At 38.9% G+C, this 21,712-nt stretch overlaps 1 protein-coding gene across 10 annotated transcripts in view; it reads right to left on the bottom strand.

The window, feature by feature from the left end:
• Nucleotides 1-21,712, bottom strand: part of RNF38 (ring finger protein 38) — a 115,154-nt gene that overhangs the window by 35,383 nt on the left and 58,059 nt on the right. For 9 of the 10 annotated variants that reach the window (XM_070431191.1, XM_070431193.1, XM_070431194.1 and 6 more), the window contains 2 exons: nucleotides 10,208-10,401; nucleotides 2,237-2,450 (listed from right to left, as the gene is read on the bottom strand). In XM_070431191.1, the coding sequence (XP_070287292.1) occupies nucleotides 2,237-2,450; nucleotides 10,208-10,314 (321 nt within the window). In that variant the 5' untranslated portion in view covers nucleotides 10,315-10,401. Of the gene's footprint in view, nucleotides 1-2,236; nucleotides 2,451-10,207; nucleotides 10,402-12,574; nucleotides 12,605-21,712 lie in introns of those variants that run through there. The other variant, XM_070431196.1, reaches the window with a different exon arrangement.

The following is a 21,712-nucleotide window of genomic DNA, read 5'->3' as shown; positions in this document are numbered from 1 at the left end:
ATAAGCAATCACTGTTTATTCCTACTTTCCATTTCTATGAATTTGCCTATTCCAGACATTTCACATAAATGGACTCTACAATCTGTGGCCTTCCATGACTGGCTTCTTTTACTTAGCATGTTTTCAACATTAACCTATGGTGTAGCATGAATTAGTACTTTATTATTTTTGAGTAATAGTCATTGTATGGATATAACATGTTTTATCTACTCATCAGTTGATCAATGTAAGTTCTTGCTTTCTGTACATTTAATTTGTATTTAGGCACTATATCAAAATCTTTTAAAGTAGAATCTGTTTTCTTCTACAATTATATGAGGGTGAGAAAGATACAATTATTTCTTTCAATTTTTCATATCCATTAATTACTACATATCTTATTGCATTTGGTAGAACTTCTACTATAACATTAAGTAAAAATGGACAGAGTAAAGTAAGCATCTCTGTAGTTTCCGATTTATCTCTCACCAGTAAGGATACTTGCTGTTAGTTTTATTTAATTTCCTTCTTATTTTATTTTATTCTAGTTTTTATTAAATTTTTGTTGTTTTAATCCTCACCTGAGGCTATTTTTCCCCGCTGATTTTTAGAGAGTGGAGGGAGGGAGACACAGAGAGAAAAACACTGATGTGAGACACACATCAGGGCCGAGGATTGAGCCTGCAACTGAGGTACAAGGTAAGAGGTACATGCCCTTGACCAGAATCGAACCTGTGACCTTCAGTCAATGAGCCAACTATCAGTTTTTATTACTATTTTACTGACTTTTCAACATCTTTTGATATAATCATGTATGGTTTTCCTTCTCTTATTTGTTGATGTAATATACTTTTATATTAAACGATCCTCTCTTACTTGGGAATAAATCTCATTTGGTCATAGGTTATTTTTCTTTTGATACATTGGTAGATGGTGTTTTCTATAGGTCTGTTGAGAAAGTCCTATGTATTTGAGAGTTTTTTGAGGGGATTCCCACTTTTATTTTAGTATTAGAATTACGCTGGCTTCATAAAATCATTACAAAAATTACCTTTAAAAAAAGCCTGGAATCATTTAAATATTATTAAAATAAGTGTTTCTTGAAGATTTGAGAAAACAGCTGTGAAGCCATCTGGTCACTGTGCCTTTTTAATGGTAATCTCTAGTTAGCCTTCACACTACTGTGGTAATTCCAATTTTCCTATTATTCTTGAGTCAATTTTTAACTTCAAGTTTTTTTTTGCGCCCCCCCCCCCCCCCGCCAGGGTTATATATAAAACTTCATTATCATAGTTAGTAATGAAGTAATATACTTGAGCACTTATACTTGAGTACAATATACTTGTACTAGTTGAAGTGCTCAAAATGAATTAACTCATAATTCTCCCAACATCCCTTATGAAATAGGTGCTATTTTCATTTCACAACTGAACAAAATTCTTTGAATGTTTCCCATGTGTGGATATATGTCTTTTAATTAATTATTCCTACCCTTCTTTACATTTGTCCTTTGTTCCTTAACCAAGCTCACAAGAGGTGTGGCATCCTTATCAATTTTTCAAAGCATTTTGATCCTAATTTTTAAAAGTACAACTTTCTTCCAAGGGAAGCTGTGTAGAATTTACATTTCAATCCTTATAAAAAAAAAAAAATAGAGGCCTGGTGCACGGATTTGGGAACTGGTGGGGTCCCTTGGAGTGGCCTGCGGGGATTGGACCATGGCAGGCGGCTGGGAAGGAGTCTGAGCCCGAGCCCGGGCCAGGCGCTGCTGCTAGGTAGTCTCGATAGCCAAGAGCCCTGCATCTGGTGCCCGTTGGTTAGTTGATGGTCAGTGTACATTATAGTTACTGGTCGACCTATCAAATGGTCGACTGGTTGCTTTGGCTTTTATATATATAGACTAGAGGCCTAATGCATGAAATTCGTGCCAGAGTAGGCCTTCCTTCCCCCCCGGCTGCCGGAACCGGCTTCCCTCTGGCACCTGGAACCCAGGCTTCCCTCCGGCCGCCGGCAGGTGTCCGGGACCCGGGTTTCCCTTGCAGCCCCAGCTTCATCCAGAAGGTCCCCCAGAAGGACGTCCGATCTAATTAGTATATTATACTGTTATTATTATATATAATAAACTTGTCTAAAATTGCTTATTAGGTAAAACTGTTTTTGATAAAATTAAAAGAAATTTACAATAAAATACAAATAAGTTCAATAAACTGCCACCAACTTTTAGCATCTGTATTTCTTGGACATTATGTCATCATACCTGATCATGTATGTCAACCATTACTGCGTTCTGCTGGGGTGGATGAGCAGCAGGGTGTAACAGACGGGGGGATACATTCGGAGGGTGGAAGGCTCGAGGTTCCTCTATTGCTTGCTGCTGTGCATAAGGGAGATGGTGATAATTTTCATCTTGACTAATGGAATTATGTCGAGACAGTCGATCCCTTCTTCCTCTCTGGCGTCTGACAGGAGGACTGTTAACAGCAAATATAAAAAAGGTCATTATAATGTTGAATGATGTGATGTATCAGGATTCTGTATTATCTCTTTTAAAAAATCCATCAGTAATTTATGCGAAGGTAAGCTTGAGTATTAAATAATTGCTATAGTTCCCTATCACCTATAAAAACTTACAATGTAAATAAAATGTTTTTAAATTAAAATACAGTTAATATACAATGTTATCTTATTTCAGGTGCACAACAGTTATTCAACATTTAAACACTTAAAGAAATTATTACTATAAGTTTATCATAACCATTTGATAACGTACAAGGTTATCACAATACTCTTGATTATATTCCCTGTTGTCATACATTACATTCCCGTGATCTGATTTTAAAACTGGAAATTTGTATTTCTTATTCTCCTTTACCTTTTTTGCCCTCTATTTTATTCCCTTCCCTTCTAGCATCCATCAGCTTAATTACATTATATTACATATACATTGCAATGTGTGTATTTTTAAAATAATGAAAATAAAATTGGTATTCAACTCTGAAAGTATTTAGAAATCAATAGCTAACTACTGTCACTTTTTTAATTGCATGAAATTTCTCGTTTATAGACAAAAATTATCAAATATCAGCAATTTCATATGGTTTTAACCTATTATTTTTCTCCCTTTATTTTATAAGCATTATATAACAATTTCTTTTTTAATATAGTTTATTGATTTTTTTTTACAGAGAGGAAGGGAGAGAGATAGAGAGTTAGAAACATCGATGAGAGAGAAACATCGATCAGCCGCCTCCTGCACATCTCCTACTGGGGATGTGCCCACAACCCAGGTATATGCCCTTGACCGGAATCGAACCTGGTACCCTTCAGTCCGCAGGCCGACGCTCTATCCACTGAGCCAAACCAGTTTCAGCTATATAACAAAATTTAATCTCCACATACCTTTGTCCGTATTCATTTCACATATGCCTAATGGGAACTTTTACATTTGTCTAAAACATACAGAAAGATATATTTCCTATATGCCCAAAATGACAATTTTTAAAATAAGTAGAAAATTCATGAAATAACTAAAGAACATTTATTGACAACTACAAATATAACAGAATTGAGTAAATGCTGAGAATGGAAATGATTGGGAGATAGTGTCAGATAAATAGTCCAATAATACACAGGATTTTCAGTTAGAATCTGATTATTGAAGGAAATCACTTTTACTCTCCCTGCACTAGTCATCTACATAGTTTAACACAAATTTAACAAGTATTTTGACTAGACTTTCATTTTCTATTTTCCTATAATTCCACAATTTATTTCAACTGCTTTTTACAATGGCTCAGCACCAATGCAACTTGAAAAAGCAGCAAGTCTCATTATAATGTACTCAATATCGGTAACAGAGGCTAAACAACCACCTCATAGACACAGCAGCACAGCCACCTCAGAAATCTTTATTGATGTCAGGTCATTTCTCTCTCAATTGTCCCACTTTGTACCTCTAAATTTGTTTCCTCTCACTCCCAACTGCTCAATCTTAGAGAAAACAAAGAACACTCCTTTGTGGCATTAACTCCTCAATAGTGCTCTTGATACCATCCCCCAGGTTATTGCTACATGAATTGCTTCTTTCATTTTTATTAGCATATCTCTTTTTTTGCATTTTTCCTTCAAAATCTATATATTGTACTTCATTGAATTTAAGATGCCATCCACCTTAAACTCACTTTTAAAATGTTTTTTTCTGAGATAATTTTCATATAGTTTCGCAAAACCCTCAACTAGCATTCCTTCATGCTAATATCTTCCACTAGCTTAGAAAAATTATCAAAAGAAAGAAACCTCAGCATCACACCATCAATTAATGAACAAGATGTATTGAGATTTTATCAGTTTTTCCACCAATGGCCCCGATCACTGTTTTGAAATCCAAGGCAGGATCTTATTATTGCATATAGTTTTCATGTTTCCTAACTTAATTTCTCCAATCTGTCACATTTTCTCAGTCTTTCTTTATCTTTCATGACCTTGAAACCTCTGAAGACATAGACATTTACTCTTTAGAATGTTCCTCAACTTGGGTTTGTCTGATGTTTTCTCATGATCTGCTTGAGGTTATACATTACTGGACAGGATACAGAGGTGACATGCTCTTTCAATACATCATAGTAAGGAGCATAGTACATAAGTATGCATCATTGGTATATATTTATATATCACTGACCACTTGGCTAACTTGGTGTCTGCCAACACCCCCTACAAAACCATTCTTCCTTCATAATTACTAATCTGCTTCTACTGAAAGTTTGTCAATAATTTTACATGTATGAATGAATGGTCAACAATCATTATGGTATTCTAATAGTGATTTTCTAGTTCCCTTATTTCTTCTACATGTATTAATTGGAATTCTTTAAGGAACAGCTGTCACATCTTTCCCATATATTTGTTTACTGTTATTTATAATCATGTGCTCATGGATATTTATTTTATTATCCTATCTAATAAAAGAGAAACATGGTAATTAGCCGTATGGCCGCTACCCTTCCCATTGGCTAATCACTGAGATATGCAAATTAACTGCCAACCAAGATGGCAGCCGGCAGCCAGGCAGCTGACGCGAACAGGGAGGCTTGCTTGCTTCAGTGACGGAGGAAGCCAGGTTCCCCGCCTGCCTTGCCGGCCTCTCAGCTGCTCTCTAAGAAACACTGTGATAAATATAGAAGCTAAACAAAACCCCAGAAACCTCCTTTCAGTCAGCCAGGCTTCAGCCAGCAGGACCGCAACATTGTTTCAAATACAGAAGGTAAACAAAGGCCAGAAACCTGCTTTTAGCAGCCGAGCCTCAGAGCTAAAGCTGGCCTAGAATAAAAAAAAGAAAAAGAAAAAAAGGAGCGGTTGGGTGCTTCAGTCACCCGCCTGCCTGAAAACGGCCCTCAGCCCCTCATCCAGGCTGGCCAGGCACCCCAGTGGGGACCCCCACCCTGATCCAGGACACCCTTCAGGGCAAACCAGCCGGTCGCCACCCGTGCATCAGGCCTCTATCCTATATAGTAAAAGGGTAATATGCCTCCCAGCACCGGGATCAGCAGAGCCGCGAGGCCTCCCGGCACTGGGATCAGCGTGACAGGGGGCAGCGCCCAAACCCCCTGATCGCCCTGTAGCTCTGTGTGTGACAGGGGGCAGGGCCACAACCTCCCTATCTGCCCTGCTCTGTTCGTGACAGGGGAAGGCCCCCCAATCCCCTGATCAGCCCTGCTCTGTGCCTGATAGGGGGAGCTCCCCAAGCCCCTGATCGCCCTGCGGCTCTGTGTGTGACAGGGTGCGGTGCCCCAACGCCCCCCCCCCCCCCCATGGGCCCTGCTCTGTGTGTGACGGGGTAGAGCCATAACCTCCCCAACGGCCCTGCCCTGAGTGTGACAGTGGCGGTGCCCCAACCCCGATAGGCCCTGCTCTGTGGGTGATAGAGGGCGGCGCCCCAACCCCGATCCGCCCTGCTGTGTGTGTGACAGGGGGCGGTGCCCCAACTCCCCTATTGGCCCTACTCTGTGAGTGACAGGGGGGAGCTCCTCAACCCCCTGATCGGCCCTGCTCTGTGCGTGACGGGGGGAGCTCCCCAACCCCCTGATGGGCCCTGCTCTTTGCATGACAGGGTACGGAGCCCCAACCCCCCTGATGGGCCCTGCTCTGTGCGTGACAGGGGGTGGCGCTGCAACCTCCCTATCGACCCTGCCTTGAGTGTGACAGGGGGCGGTGCCCCAACCCCCCAATCGGCCCTACCCTGAGCGTGACTAGGGGTGGCATCGAAACCTCCCAATCCACCCTGCTCTGTGCATGACAGGGGGCAGCACCCCAACTCCCCAATCGGCCCTGCTCTGAGCCCGACCAGGGGCTGCACCTAGGGATTGGGCCTGCCTTCTGCCACCCAGGAGCAGGCCTAAGCCAGCAGGTCGTTATCTCCTGAGGGGTCCCAGACTGCGAGAGGGCACAGGCCAGGCTGAGGGAGCCCCTCTCCCACCAAGTGCACAAATTTTTGTGCACCGGGCCTCTAGTCTACACTAATAAAAGAGAAAGATGCAAATTGACTGCAGCTTTTCAATGCCCACCAGCCAATCAGGAGTGAGTATGCAAATTAACCCAACAAAGATGGTGGGTTAATTTGCATACACAGGCGCCGAGCGGCCAGAGATGGATTCCGCACTGCCCCAGCCACTCTGGGCCTCTGGGCAGTGTGGGAAGGCGGGAAGGCGGGAAGGCGGCTCTAGGCTGGAGTGAAGGCGGTGCCGGCAGCCAGGGGAAGGAAGGCCCATTCTTGCACGAATCTTCATGCATCGGGCCTCTAGTTTTGGTTATAATATACACTACTGTTTTATTTTGTTGCTGAAATTTTTTCAACTTTATCCAATGGGAGCACTTTCAAGTTCAGTTCCTGTGACCTTTCACTATGTCCTTATCCTTTTGAGCACTTCCTTAATATCTGACACCATAATATGCTGCGGTTTATCTTATATTTTCCCTACACCAACTCTGGAATTAACCAGGTCTCCAAAGAGCCTTGGAATCTTTAATTGCAGAGTGGCTGATATTTTGAAGCCAGGTGTGCTCACTGCTACATGGGAGTCATACCACTGTCTCTAGTCTCTAAGAGAACATAACAAGAAATTTTATCCATGCATACTAACTCATGTATTTTGCACATAACGTATCTTTATATCTGTACCAGTATTTTATTTTAATTACTTACTAGAGGCCCGGTGCACGAATTCATGCATGGGTGAGGTCTGGCTGGCCCACCCCATCAGGGGGAGGGGCCGTGGGTGGTTGGCGGACTGGCCCCACTCCCTGGCCGAACTCCCGATCGAGGGGACAATTTGCCTTTTATTATATAGGATTTGAAGAGCTAATTGGCTTTAATTAAGTAATTCTGAATACAGCAGCAAGTATCCCATATAGCAACTAGATGGGTGCTATCTGCAAAAATATTTTAAAGGACTGTTTTATGTATCACAAAAAAAGAAAAATGTTTTCTTTTTTTTTTTTTAAATATATTTTATTGATTTTTTACAGAGAGGAAGGGAGAGAGACAGAGAGTTAGAAACATCGATGAGAGAGAAACATCGACCAGCTGCCTCCTGCACATCTCCCACTGGGGATGTGCCCGCAACCCAGGTACATGCCCTTGACCGGAATCGAACCTGGGACCTTTCAGTCCGCAGGCCGACGCTCTATCCACTGAGCCAAACTGGTTTCGGCGAAGAAAAATGTTTTCAATTAAATTATGATATAGCATCATCTTTAAGTCTTTATTTGATGTTAAGATGTGTAAGCTTTATATTCTATATATTCTTTATATTCTATATGCTCACATCACTCATCTCCTGATAAAAATCTCAACCTGCCTATACACTTTAAGAGCCCCCTTTTAGATTCATTTTGTTATCACTTGCTCTTACTCTCACTTCCCTACTGTAAAATAATTTCAATAATGCTCACACCAAACACAAATTAAGATCCAAGTCCTCATTCTGACATGTAAGTCCCTTTACGATTTTGGTTCCTATCTTTCCTGTATTCCTCTCATTAAATCTCTGTGTGTCTTTGTGATAGAACATTTAGAAAGAACTATGAGAAAAATTTAGAAATGAGAAATAGTGATAAAAGATGGACAAATATTTCTTTCAGTTGACTTTACAATGGTGATAGATATTTACTTTGTCATTTTGTTTTAGGTTTATCACTTGTAAATAGTGCAAAGCTCTTTCCTCCTGCCTTCTGTTGGACTGAATTTTCTATGTATGCTGTTATCTGTTTCATTGTGTGGAAGCTATACATTCTAGTTCTATTCTTCTAGTATTTTACCCTTAATTTTTTTCAATCCTCACCCAAGTATATGCTTATTGATTTTTAGACAGAGGGAGGAGGAAGGAGGGAGAGGGAGAGAAGAAAGCAGAGAGGAGGGGGGGGGGCAGGAAGGAGATGGTGGGAGAGGGAGAGGGAGAGATTAGTTGCCTCTCGCACACATCCTGACTGGGGATCAAACCTGCAACCCAGGTATGTGCTCTGATCAGGAATCGAACCTGACACCCTTTGGTGCATGGGACAACACTCCAACCAACGGATCCACACCAGCTAGGACTACATAAAAACTTTCTTTCCCACATTTTCCATTTTGCCCTTTTACACTACAGTCTGGGAAGATTCCTCCACTTGATATTCCATAAATGAAGACACTTTTTTTGTTCATTTATTGAGTTTTTAATTTTACCAATAAGAATTTTAGTTGATTTTTATAAAATCAATCTGCTCGCCCTAACCGGTTTGGCTCAATGGATAGAGCGTCGGCCTGTGGACTCAAGGGTCCCAGGTTCGATTCCGGTCAAGGGCATGTACCTTGGTTGCGGGCACATCCCCAGTAGCAGGTGTGCAGGAGGCAGCTGAATCGATGTTTCTCTCTCATCGATGTTTCTAACTCTCTATCCCTCTCCCTTCCTCTCTGTAAAAAATCAATAAAATATATATAAAAATTAAAAAAAAAATCAATCTGCTCTTACATCTCTCTCATATTCCACTTATTCTAAGTCTATTTTGTTCATTCCATTTCTTCAAGTTATTTGTTTTATTGAGTTCAGTGCTCTTCTTTGATTGTTGGGTTTTCCTCAAATGTTTAGTAATTTTCTTTCTGTGTGTTCATCTTTGTAGTTGAAATTATGCTAGACTATTGTTGAATATTGAATCTATTTGCACAGCCTGCTTCTGGAAGAAAATCTGGCAGTTAAGCTTATAGCTAGCCTACAATTGAAGTATTAAAGGGGGAATGGACTAAGGAGAGTAACACACTGCCGGGTAGAATATAGGCTTATGGGTAGCTGGTTTTCTAGGTAAGTGCTCTCCGCATCCCTCCTTTGTATTACCGTGAATGTAGAGCATGATACTTTTCTTCAATTTGAGAACCCAGAGCTAGCTCCTACTACCATGTGGAAACAGGCACGTCTAACACGCCCTTTCTAGTCCAGAGCATTTCTTACGATCTAATAATTGCATTCCTAGGCTTTTGAAGAGATATAAAGATTCCACCCATAAAGTCTTCCTAACTCAAGATTTAACAATATTTCTTAGGTTATCAACAAATGGAACATGAAAACAGCTGTCCCACCCTAAAGATGCACTATTTCACTGGAAGAAGAAACGTATGACCTTAGACAACAACCAAAGAGGAAGAAGCTCAGGAAGAAATGTATTCCCCTAGAAAGGAAAGGCAAAGGCCAAATCCCATGAAAGAGAGGACTGAGAGTTGAACTAAACACCAATCACTCTTCATAGAAAGAGTCCACACTTTTGTAAGAAAGCTAATTATGCTCCCAATTGCCTTGGAAGATACAGAAGAAATAGCAACAGAGTGGAGAAGAGGTAGCTCATTTCTAGGATCTCCTTAATCTTCTTCCTATTGTGAATGATAAAATGCATTTTTCCATATTCAGGATTATAGGCTGGCCTGCAAAAAGTCTTCAACAACCATAAGGTAATTGAATTAATATATAATGTTATGAATTGATTTTAGGTAAATCACTTTAGCCTCTTTCAATTTCTTTTTCTGTTGACCACAAGCTAAATAAATTCTCACAATCTAATGCCGAAGTCTAAACTTATAATATCATTTTTCATGTTTGAGTGTACAAGTACATATGTGTTGATGTGCTTATAAAATGCCTACAGAAAAAAACACACAAACTTACCAATGGAAGAAAATTTAAGAAATAAATTGTAATCAACTAACCTTCTTCTGTTGCGTGCAGGTGTGTTGCATCGTTCCCCTGAGAAGTGATGTTGACTTGGTCGAACTGAAGGGGGCTGCCTATTTGATGTCATCTCCCATGGTCGCATTGGTGGTGAGGGAGCTGGTGATGCTGATGTATAATCAAAGACTGAATGAGAGAGGCGCTGTCTCTTGGGACTTGGACTATCTTCACTCTGCCAATGCAACAAAAATCAATCATCCAAATAAGACCTTTTAAGGATTTTAAATTACTGTGTATGCAGTTATTTAAATATATCAGTGGTTCTCAACCTTCCTAATGCTGCAACCCTTTAATACAGTTCCTCATGTTGTGGTGACCCCCCAACCATAAAATTATTTTCGTTGCTACTTCATAACTGTAATTTTGCTACTGTTATGAATCGTAATGTAAATATCTGATATGCTATATGTGTTTTCTGATGGTCGCGACCCACAGGTTGAGAACTGCTGAAATGTATTTACCCTCAAGTGTAAAGGAGGGAAAAAATACACCATAAACCAAAATTAAATACCTTTAAAGAAAAAGATTCTGGGGGACAGAGGAGAAGAGAGATAAACAGTAATATCAAATGAAAAGTAAGTCTGTTTCTTAAAAATAATCATAAAATTCATCAAATAACAACATACAAGGTACACAATAGGGTAATAAGCAATTGTATGGTATTTAACCATCTCTTTAACCCCTTGAGTGCCGGGGAGCGCAATCGCGCTCCTCCTGCCTTTCGCCAAAAGTGCCGGGAGCTCTATCTCGTTACTCCTGCAGTGTCCAGTTCTAAGTCTGCTTTTATTAGTGATGGTGATATTGCTAAATATGTCAATTCTTGCTGTGAAGATGATGATTTTGTGGAAGATATTGAATATGTAACTTCATTTACTTGCGATTCATAATTTTTTCCCTAAACTGCTGTAAAATCAGCAAAAATGCCTTGGCAATTTTAGCATAGTTCCTAGGATATTGATTGGCACTCAAAGGGTTAAAATCTCCATTCAACTGAGAAATTCCATTATGCTCTCCCATCAGTTAACAGCTGCTCTTTTAGGAATCAATTTGTAGCTGAGAGATCAATTTAGGAGGGGGTATAATTTAAGTAGGCCCTTGACTTGATTCTAAACCACACTCCTCAGCATCCTTATTTCTGTTGTTTAAGGCCATTACATTTATTTTCTTTAATAAAAGTTACCTGGATAGAATAAGGCTTATATAAAACAGACAAAAAGAAATAGTCAACAGATCTAAATCAGCAATCTTCAACCAGTGTGCCACAATAATTTTTAAAACATGCATTACCTGGATATTTAGTTGGGGCACTGACCTTTCTTTCCTTTAGATTGTCAAATTTAAAAAATGACAACAGCCAATACAACAATAGCTGTCCGGTGCAAATAAATCAAAATTATACCTCTTTTGGATTAAATCAGCAAAATATGTATTTTTTGGTGTGCCACAGAATTTCAGTAAGTAGGTTCTGTATGTTATGAGATGAAAAACAATGAAAAATTGATGATCTAGATTATCACTTCTCAACTAGAATGTCACAGCATTTTTGGTAAAACATGGAGTTTCAGATAGATCATGGGAATGGATGATTCAAAACTTACATATGTTACATGCTGGCACATAGTTTCAAGTTTTCAAGAATCATAGCATTGCTTACTAGCTATAAAACTGGTATGAATCACTTCATTGAATTAACTCCCTCCACACAACTCAATTTCCCAATTGAGCCTCACCAAAACTGTCAAAATTACAAATGAACTCAGAGTCTGATTAAGGCTGTGTTCCTAAAAGAACCTCTCCTAACTTCAATCTACTCTCGGCCACTTCTAATTATTTGGGTAATACAGCACTTTTGATTGTAATATAATTGGTACCTGTTGCTAGCAAAAAAATCAGTAAGTATATGGTGTTACTTACTACAACATTAGATTTTAAGAGATAACATAAAACAGAACTGACTAAACTATTAGGAAAGAAGCAAACTGCTAAGTGGTTATTTTTGATCATTCCAAATATTTTAACAGAGGTATTTCCAAAAACCACATAATTTTCCTTCTATATTTAAGAATATTATTTCAAATTTGTCATTGTAACTAAAACAAAATAGTTTTCAGAACCATATACTCTTTGTAACTTTTTGCCACACTAACCTTTTCTCCCTAGATTTAACAGTGCTATTACAAGTATACTTGTTTTGACCCCTTGATTTTAGTAAGAACTTCAGTTATGTTCTGATCATCTTAAAACTTAAAAAATAAAAAATAACCATTGAAATTTAGATATTTTATTTTTTAAAAAAATGTCAGAATGAGCAACAATTTTTTTTTTAAGAATGAGCAACACTTTACCAAAAAATCCTCAGTTTCCAACAAAGGAAAGAGGGAGTAACCTACAAAGAAACAAAAATTAGATTAGCATTAGACTTCCCACAGAAAACAAAAGCTAAAAATGCTCTGAGGGAAAATGATATAGAGTTTTATATTCCAATCAAACTATTAATCTAGTGTGAAGGCAAAAACAATGACCTTGCCAGATTCAAAGTTGCTTCTCAGGCCATGGCCTGTGTGGCTCAATTGGTTACAGTGTCATCCTCAGGGCTCTGGTTCAATTCCCAGTTAGGGTACCTATCCAGGTTGTGGGTTCATTCCCTGGTTGGAGTGCCTATGAAAGGCAACCAATCAATGTTTCTCTCTCTCTCTTCCTTCCTCTCTCTCTAGAATCAATGAAAAACTTATCCTCGAGTGAGGATTTAAAAAACAAAGTTGTTGGAGGGATCTGGAGAGTATTATGCTAAGCGAAATAAGCCAGTCAGAGAAAGACAAGTATCACAAGATCTCACTCACATGTGGTATCTAATGAACAAAATAAACTGATGAACAAAATAGATCCAGAGTCAGAAGCATGAATCAGACTATGAAATCTCAAGAGGGAAGGGGAGGATAGGTGGGTGGGAAGAGATCAACCAAAGAACTTGTATGCATAGATGCATAACCCATGGACAGACATTAAGGTGGTGAAGCCTTGGGGGGGGGGGGGGGGGGTAGAAGGGGTCAATGGGGGGGGGGGACATCTGTAATACTTTCAACAATAAAGATTTAATTAAAAGAAAAACAAGTTGCTTCTCACATATCTGTTCAGAGGAATTTACTTGATTGATTTTATGTGAGTGAGCAAGCTCTTCTCTTTCACGTGAGGAAATAGATACAAACTAGAGGCCTGGTGCACGAAATTCGTGCACGGGGGGTGGGGTGGGGGTGGAGGGGGGGGCCCTCAGCCAGGCCTGCACCTTCTCGCTATCCAGGACCCCTCAGGGTATGTCGAACTGCCGGTTTAGGCCCGATCCCACAGGGATCCTGCAGGGATCGGGCCTAAACCAGCAGTCAGACATCCCTCTTGCAATCTGGGACCGCTGGCTCCTAACTGCTCGCCTGACTGCCTGCCTGATCGCCCCTAACCACTCTGCCTGCCTGCCTGATGCCTCTAACTGCTTGCCTGCCTGCCTGCCTGGTCACCCCTAACCGCCTCTGCCTCGGCCCCTGCACTGGGACCCGGGCTTTCCTCCCTCTGGCCGGCTACAGGCACCGGGGACCCAGGCGGCTTCGCCTGGGCAGGCACCCGGGACCCCGGCAGCTTCGTCTGGGCCCCAGCTTTTGTCAGGAAGGATGGCCGTAATACGTCGGGTCTATCTGGTCTAATTAGCATTTTACCCTTTTATTAGTATAGATAAAGGAACCAATAAACAGTAGAAGTGAAAAGAAATTACAGGATGATGGCAGGTCCAAAAAGTAATAATTCCAAATTAGAACAAGAAGTCAGAGGACTCTGAGAAAAATACCCTAAATAATGTGGATATCAAAAACAGTAAGAACTTGGAAGTTCTTAATGAAATGTAAGCACATGGATCTCTTGCCATAAGAAACATAAAAAGCAATCTGAGTGTTTAGGAAAAACAAATCCATACCATTCTGTCACCTAAAGCATTCTTTGAGTTAACAGTTTGAAAATTCCATCTCCTCCTCAATGGGCCAAACATGCTACCTGGTTCTGCAACAACTATATAGATATTCCTAATAATATAAAGGATGTCTAATGGTTTTCAATTATTATAATTAACTGAGGACAAGGCAAGAAATATCACTATTATAGTTAGAGAATAGAACAGCCCTAACCTGCTAGCTGAGTTGGTTAGAATGTTGTCGCATTACACCAAGGTTGTGGGTTCAATGCCCGGTTAGGGCACATACAGAATCAACAATGAATGCATAAATAAGTGAAACAATAAATCGATGATTTTTTTTCTCTCTCTCTCTAAAAATCAATCAATATATAAATTTTAAAAAATAGCAACATTGTAAACTTTGATATGATATAAAGACTTCTGTGACAAAATCATGGACTAACTGTGAAAATCCCAATATAAATATCTAGAAATAATGGCTTAACACAACAAAAAATACTTTTTAAATGCACTGCTGAACTCAGGGGAAAAAAAAGGAAAAAAGAGGAAATTACTAAGGACCAGAAAGAAAGAGGATAACTGACAACCAGGTTTGGTTTTTGATGTTCCCAGGGAGGACAGAGGACAAAGTCTTATCATTAAGACCCCTGCACAGCCAAACTTTCCAATACTTTCAACAAAAGAGAAGACTAGAAAAAGTCAGCTCACTGGTAATAGAGAGTCCATAACGACAGAGATGTCTACTCAGTTTGGATTGGTAATTGGAAGAAGGATTACTCCTCTAAGAATTTAAACCACAGGTTAGCTTGTCACACCAAGTTTGGGGTTTAAATTTTTCAGTGCCCATGTTATCTATGAACCTCTAAACTTAGAAATTAATATACAACTGGTCCAGAACTAGGCTACCAAAAGGATGCTTGACAGAAGTAAAAGCAAAGCAGAATTTAAAGGGATACTCACAACTTATCTAAGCCAGCAATTTTCAACTAGTGTGGCACTAGAATTTTTAAAAGGTGCAATGCCTGACCTCTTTTCCTTTAGATTGTCAAATTAAAAAATGACAGCAGCCAGATGTGAGGACAATCTGGCTGTGACATCTGTCACCCATTGACCACCAGGGTTGATTCACTGGTTACATGGGTTTCCCCCTACTCCTTCACCAATCCATGTGCGTCCCTCCCGAAGCTGCATGTTCCATTGAAGAGGATGACCTTTCCCCGAGAGAAGAGGACCAGTCTTCGACCAAGGGTATATAAGTAGCTCCCCTGCTAGAACTTAAAAAAACAACAACAACAAAAAACAACAACCAACACAATAGCTATCTGGTGTTAATGAATCAAAATTATTCCTTTTTTTTGGTCATATTTGGCAAATATATATATATTTTGTGCCACAGAATTTGAGTAATTAGTTTATGTGCCACGAGAAAGATTGAAAATTGCTGACCTAAGCCAGTGGTTCTTAAACTTTTGTATGGGTCAAAAAAATGCCAGATTGTTGGGCCCACTCCCCAGTCTGATTCAGAAAATTTGAATTGGCCCAATAATTTGCATTTCTAACATGATCCCAGGTAATATTTGCTACTAATGGCCTGGGACTACACTTTGAGAATCACTAAACTAAGAGATAAGGGACTCTCTTAGGGAAAGTCCCTAAGAATGAATTCACCATGACAGAAACATTGGTTTTGAATTCTCAGAAGTTCCTGCCTCTCTCTGTTGATTCTGTGCCAGTGGCTGACTTTTGAAAGTACCAAATGTTGACAACCTAAATCCCTAAGATGTTGATTCAAACCAGGTACAAATACTATACTGGTAGAGTACTGTATTGATATTACAGTAGAGAATTCAGGTGCAGGTTTAGGGATCAAGGGAGGGGAAGAGGGGGATGAAGGAAGAACGTGAGGAAGGACAGAGGAAAACTAGCTAACTAGTTTTTATACTTAGTATTTAACACCTGATAAAATGAGTATAGGATTATATCTCTTCTTTTTTAAAATATATTTTTATTGATTTCAGAGAGGGAGAGGGTGAGAGAGAGAGAAACATGAATGATGAGAGAGAATCATTGATTGGCTGCCTCCTACATACCCCATATTGGGGATGGAGCCCGCAACCAGGGCATGTGCCCTTGACTGGAATCGAACCCAGGACCCTTCAGTCCACAGGCCGACGCTCTATCCACTGAGCCAAACTGGCTAGGGCTATACCTCTATTAATACCAAATCATCATTAAAAGTGAAAACAGCCTTGGCCTATATGCTAAATGGTTAGAGCACCGACCCGAGCACCAGAGGGTCGTATGTTCAATTCCCAGTCAAGGGCACATACCTGGGTTGCAGGTTCAATCCCTGGCCCCAGTTGAGTGCACAGAGGCAACCAATCAATATGTCTCTCTCACACTGATGTGTCTCTCTCTGTCGCTCTCACTCTACCCCTCCCTTCCCCCTTCCACTCTTTCAAAAAAAAAAAAAAAAAAAAAAAAAATCAATGGAAAAAATATCCTCAGATTAACAACAAAGAAGTGAAAACAGCCCTGGAGACATAGGATGCATTCCATGATTCCAAAAAAGCTAATCAGAGATTATTAAATGCTAAATGCTATGGGAAAAAAAACATTTAAAACACACACACACACACACATATATACACTCACATATATATGTAGCTGACCCTTGAACTCAGGGGATAGGGGTGCTGACCCACTGTGTATAACTTCATCAAGCCCCCCACACACATAGATTCCCAGCTGTGGATGAAAAAGCATTTGACCCTTGAGCAACACAGGCTTAAAAATGTGAGTACACATATACTAGGCTTTTTTAGAACAAATACCTGTACTGCTTTTGATATATGATTGGAAGTCCACAGATGCAAAGAGCACTGATCTATGCCATTTTATACAGGAGATGTTACCACCTATGGATTTTGCTATCTGTGGCGATTTTAGAACCAATTCCTTGGATACACTGAGGGACAACTTAAGTTTTTGAGGTATCAAAAATTACAGGAGAATTTTTGACTGTGTTGGAGTTGGTACCCCTAATCCACATGTTGTTCAAGGTTCAACTATATGTAGTTCCACTGAAGCACTATATTTTATACACCATGAATCTGTAACTGTAATTTTAAACTGTAAACACAGACCAATAAAATAAAAAATAAAGCACAAGCATAAACCAACGAAAACAAAAACAATATTAAGAATAACCTGAAATCAAGAGATTCCTCTGAGATAACAACGTGGAGTTATTCTGCTGACAGCTAAAACTCATAGACTAGAAATATAAATTTAGGTTTTTATTATATAGATGGTAGGTTAATGAAGCTGCAGGCATGGACAAAGTCGCCCAAAACAGTTTATACAGTGAAAACAGAGGCCCATACTAAACCTTGAAAAACTCCAAGTAATTAGTTGGTGAGAGGAGAATGCAATATGGTGGTGGAAGCCAGATGAATAAGAGTTACAAGAATTCAACTGAGGTGTCATGTAAAATCAGGGCTGAAAAATATCCACTGTATTTAACAACAGTTAAAATTTCACCAATGTGAAACTAGTTCTTTAATAATCTTCCTTATGAATTTAAGGATAACTCTGTAAAGTTCTAAAATAAAAAATTTCTAATATTTTGGCTGGATTTTTATTAAGTCTATAATTTCTTTATTTCTTCATATGTATAAATTGTCAAAATTTCAATCACTTGGTTAACTTTAGTAACTTTACAAAAAAGTTATTACATAGCTGTCATTAAAATATACACATACACACACATCTCTGAAATTAAGGACTGTGCCAGACATAAAATTTCCACAATGTACCTTATTATTTCATGAGAGCATACTATCTTCAATCACAATTGTTAAATTGGATGGAAATACAGAAACTGCTAATTTGTAAAACTGTAAGGGATTAACAGCAAAGAAATGAAATTTTGGGGGTTGATGAAACTATTCCACACCTTGATTGTGGTGGTTCCACAATCCATAAGCATGCATATATATATCAATCACACACACACACACACACACACACACACACACGAGGCCCAATGCATGAAATTCGTGCAAGAGTAGGCCTTCCTTTCCCCGGCTACCAGCGCTGGCTTCCCTCTGGCAACCTGGACCTGGGCATCCCTCGCAGCCCCAGCTTCGTTCAGAAGGTCGTCCAGAAGGACATCTGGTCTAATTAGCATATTACACTTTTATTATTTTATTTATTTATTTATATATATATATATGCCCAGCGACCCAACGGCAGAACGACTAGAGTGCTGTAATGCGCACTGACCACCAGGGGGGCAGACGCTCAACGCAGGAGCTGCCCCCTGATGGTCAGTGCACTCCCACAGTGGGAGCGCCACTCAGCTGACTGGGATGAGTGGTGCTAGCGGGCCAATCCCCATAGAACACGCCCCCCCACCAGTGCTCGTGCACTGGGCCTCTAGTTTGTTATAATTCACAGACCTCTACACTAAAAGGGTAAGTTTGCCCTAACTGGTTTGGCTCAGTGGACAGAGCATCGGCTTGCAGACTCAAGGGTCCCAGGTTTGATTCCGGTCAAGGGCATGTACCTTGGTTGCAGGCACATACCCAGTGGGGAGTGTGCAGAAGGCAGCTGATAGATGTTTCTCCCTCATCGATGTATCTAACTCTCTATCCCTCTCCCTTCCTCTCTGTGAAAAAATCAATAAAATATATTTTTAAAAAAATAAAAGAGTAAGTTTTACCGTATATCAATTATACCACAATTTAAAATTTTTTTTTTAATTATGAGACACTTTGATTTTTATTTTAAATACAGCTTATTTTTTATAGAGAAGGAAATGCGCCACTTTGGTAAGAAAACCTGAGCAATAAATACAAAGCTATCCCTTTTACAGAAAAATTAATATACCGACTAAATGTACATCAGGAAACATACAAGCATATTCATGGCAGCATAGCTTGTAATAATAGTAAAAAAATGGAAACTACGCAAATGTTCATCAAAAAGAGAGGGGATAAACTATAGTACAGTCATATAATAACTGGAATACTAAAAGAAGGAAACTAATTCATCAACACAGCCACATGCATCAATATAGGTGAATCTCAAAATGACAAAAATATACAAAGTATGATACCATTTATATTAAATTTGGAAACTAAATAGTATACAGTATTGAGGGATACTGTATGTGATAAGGCCATATAGAAAAGCAAAGGGATACTTAACACAAAATTCAGCAGAGGTTTATCCAAGGCAGCAGATAGATGTAACATGGAAGATCACATGGAGACTTCAAAAATATTGGTAACAGTTGAGTTCTAAGCTGGATGGTGTTGTGTGTGTTTTTTTAAAAATTATACATGTGTTTACCGTACACTTTATAGTTGCATATATGAAATATTTCATAATTTTAAAAATTAGAAAAGCATGCAAAATTGGAAAGGTATTTACTAGACATAATACAATATAAAGCAAGCAAGTAAAAAAGAAGCTAACAAGGACAGTGACAAAACTGATAAACTGTGAAGATGAATGACAAAAAGAGATCAAAACCAAGATGAGCTTTTTGTTCAAAAACTGGGGTTGGAAACCTGGATCCAGGAGAATTGTCAACTTTCCTTCTCCTCTGTTACCATTTCAATTATTAGCCACATACCCAAAACCATGCTTAGAATGGGAAAAATCAGTAATTTCTTTTTCCCTAGAGAAGGCTGCAGGGAAAATGATATCCTAGAAAAGATACTAGTTTTAGCTAAGATAAGAAAGTAGAGAGGTGCTTTAAGGAAAAAAAAAAAAAAAGAAGAAGAAGAGGTAAGTGAACCTGTTTAAAATGAAGTATTCCAAAGAGAAGGAAAGGTAGAAAGAGTTGGGAGGGCAGGAACTTGGGGGAAAAGCCATGAGTAAGAAAACATGAATACATTAAACTTTCTGAGGACAGAACATAGCTGAGTAAGGTCTCTTTTTAATGTTGCAACCAAGTTTTATAAGGATGAGAAGAATAATCAGAACTAAAAAACCACACCTAATTTTGGTATAAATTAGTTGAAGGTATCTGACAGTATCTCAAAGGAGATGTGAGAAGGACATACTCCTTTGCTTCATGCAGAACAGTGGGAGGGCAATAAATGGGCAAAGAAAATCTCCAGTCTCCTTTGGTGACAAAGTACACTGAGGGCCTTGTTCTCAAATTAGAGAAAAATAAGATGTAAGTTAAATTAGGACTATAAGTAACAATATCTTTCACCTTTTTGAAACACCCAAATAGAATCAGCTCTAAGTCCTGTTTTATTTTCAAAACATGGGTATAAATCTATTGCAGTTGGCATTTCTCTGAGTTTAAATTAAAGTTAATGTTGAGTTAAAGCCTGAAGACTCAAAGAATAAAGAACATAGAAAACATCACATAACTGTTTTTTGGTGGCAGTAGCGAAGGTACTAAGTCACTTTTCCCTTATTGGTCTAAATATCAAGGTATTACAGTCTAATGCCATATCAAAAATGGCATTCAATATGCCATTCAGCTCAATACAGAAAATGGTATCTCTTAACATGTACTGCATTGTGTTTAAAGAAATACTTATTGATATGTAACGGGCAGTAAGTGGGCAAATATAGTAGATAAGAAACAGAAAAAGTTGGATTTGAGTCTCTGCTCTGCCTATAACTAGCTATGTAATTGGGCATATTGGTGTGCTTTTCCAAGCCTGTTTCTTCATCTAGAAAAACCATCCATGATTAGTTTATTATGAGGGTTAAAAACAAAATGAGATAATACATGCAAAGCAGAGAACCTGGCACAAATTCCAACAAGGAATATCAGATAGAAGAATGCTGAATCACCTAAACAGCTAGCTTCAGAAATTCGACATCTTCAATTTAATGTTTCACACATTCCTCTTTCAAAACTACGTAGTCCCAAGCTGCAACCTGTCACTTCCACACAAAAAGAAAATGAGCTGGCTTTTTGTAAAACTTCTAGCCTTATTAGCAACTCTCACTACACCTCAGTAGGTTTATATACACATGTACAAATACGTAACATGGGCACATTTGCTAACAAAACCTTAGCAAACAAGAAGCAATTCTGTAACTGAGTTTCCTTTGTGGTACCTATGGATTAATGGATTAAAAGTTTAGTAGTTAATGAGTGTGTATATATATATATATATATATATATATGCATACATTAGTAATTTTGTTAATAACAATGATTTCAATCCATTCACATCTCATTTTCATTTAATATGTAACGAAATTTTAAATCACATTTTACCCACAGGTATCAAAACTCACTGATGGCAACTAACAATGTTTTCTCTCTAAAATATGCATTAGTATATAACTCTGAGCACTAAGCAAATTAGTGACAGCTTTTTAAAAAATGTTATATGCTTCCATTTTTCCTTGCTTACACAATTTCACATATTCTGTAATATTATTTTCTACTAGCCTACAGAATTTGGCCTATTAGGACAAGTGATTAAGACCAAAAGATAAAAAAACAAGAATATAAATGGTCAAAAAATAAACAGCAGCTCAA

This window comes from Myotis yumanensis, unplaced genomic scaffold (assembly GCF_028538775.1).
Source record: "Myotis yumanensis isolate MYYU_CA2020_CCGP unplaced genomic scaffold, mMyoYum1.0.hap1 SCAF_12, whole genome shotgun sequence".
NCBI lineage: Eukaryota > Metazoa > Chordata > Mammalia > Chiroptera > Vespertilionidae > Myotis > Myotis yumanensis.
This window is presented reverse-complemented; position numbering and strand designations above follow the sequence as displayed.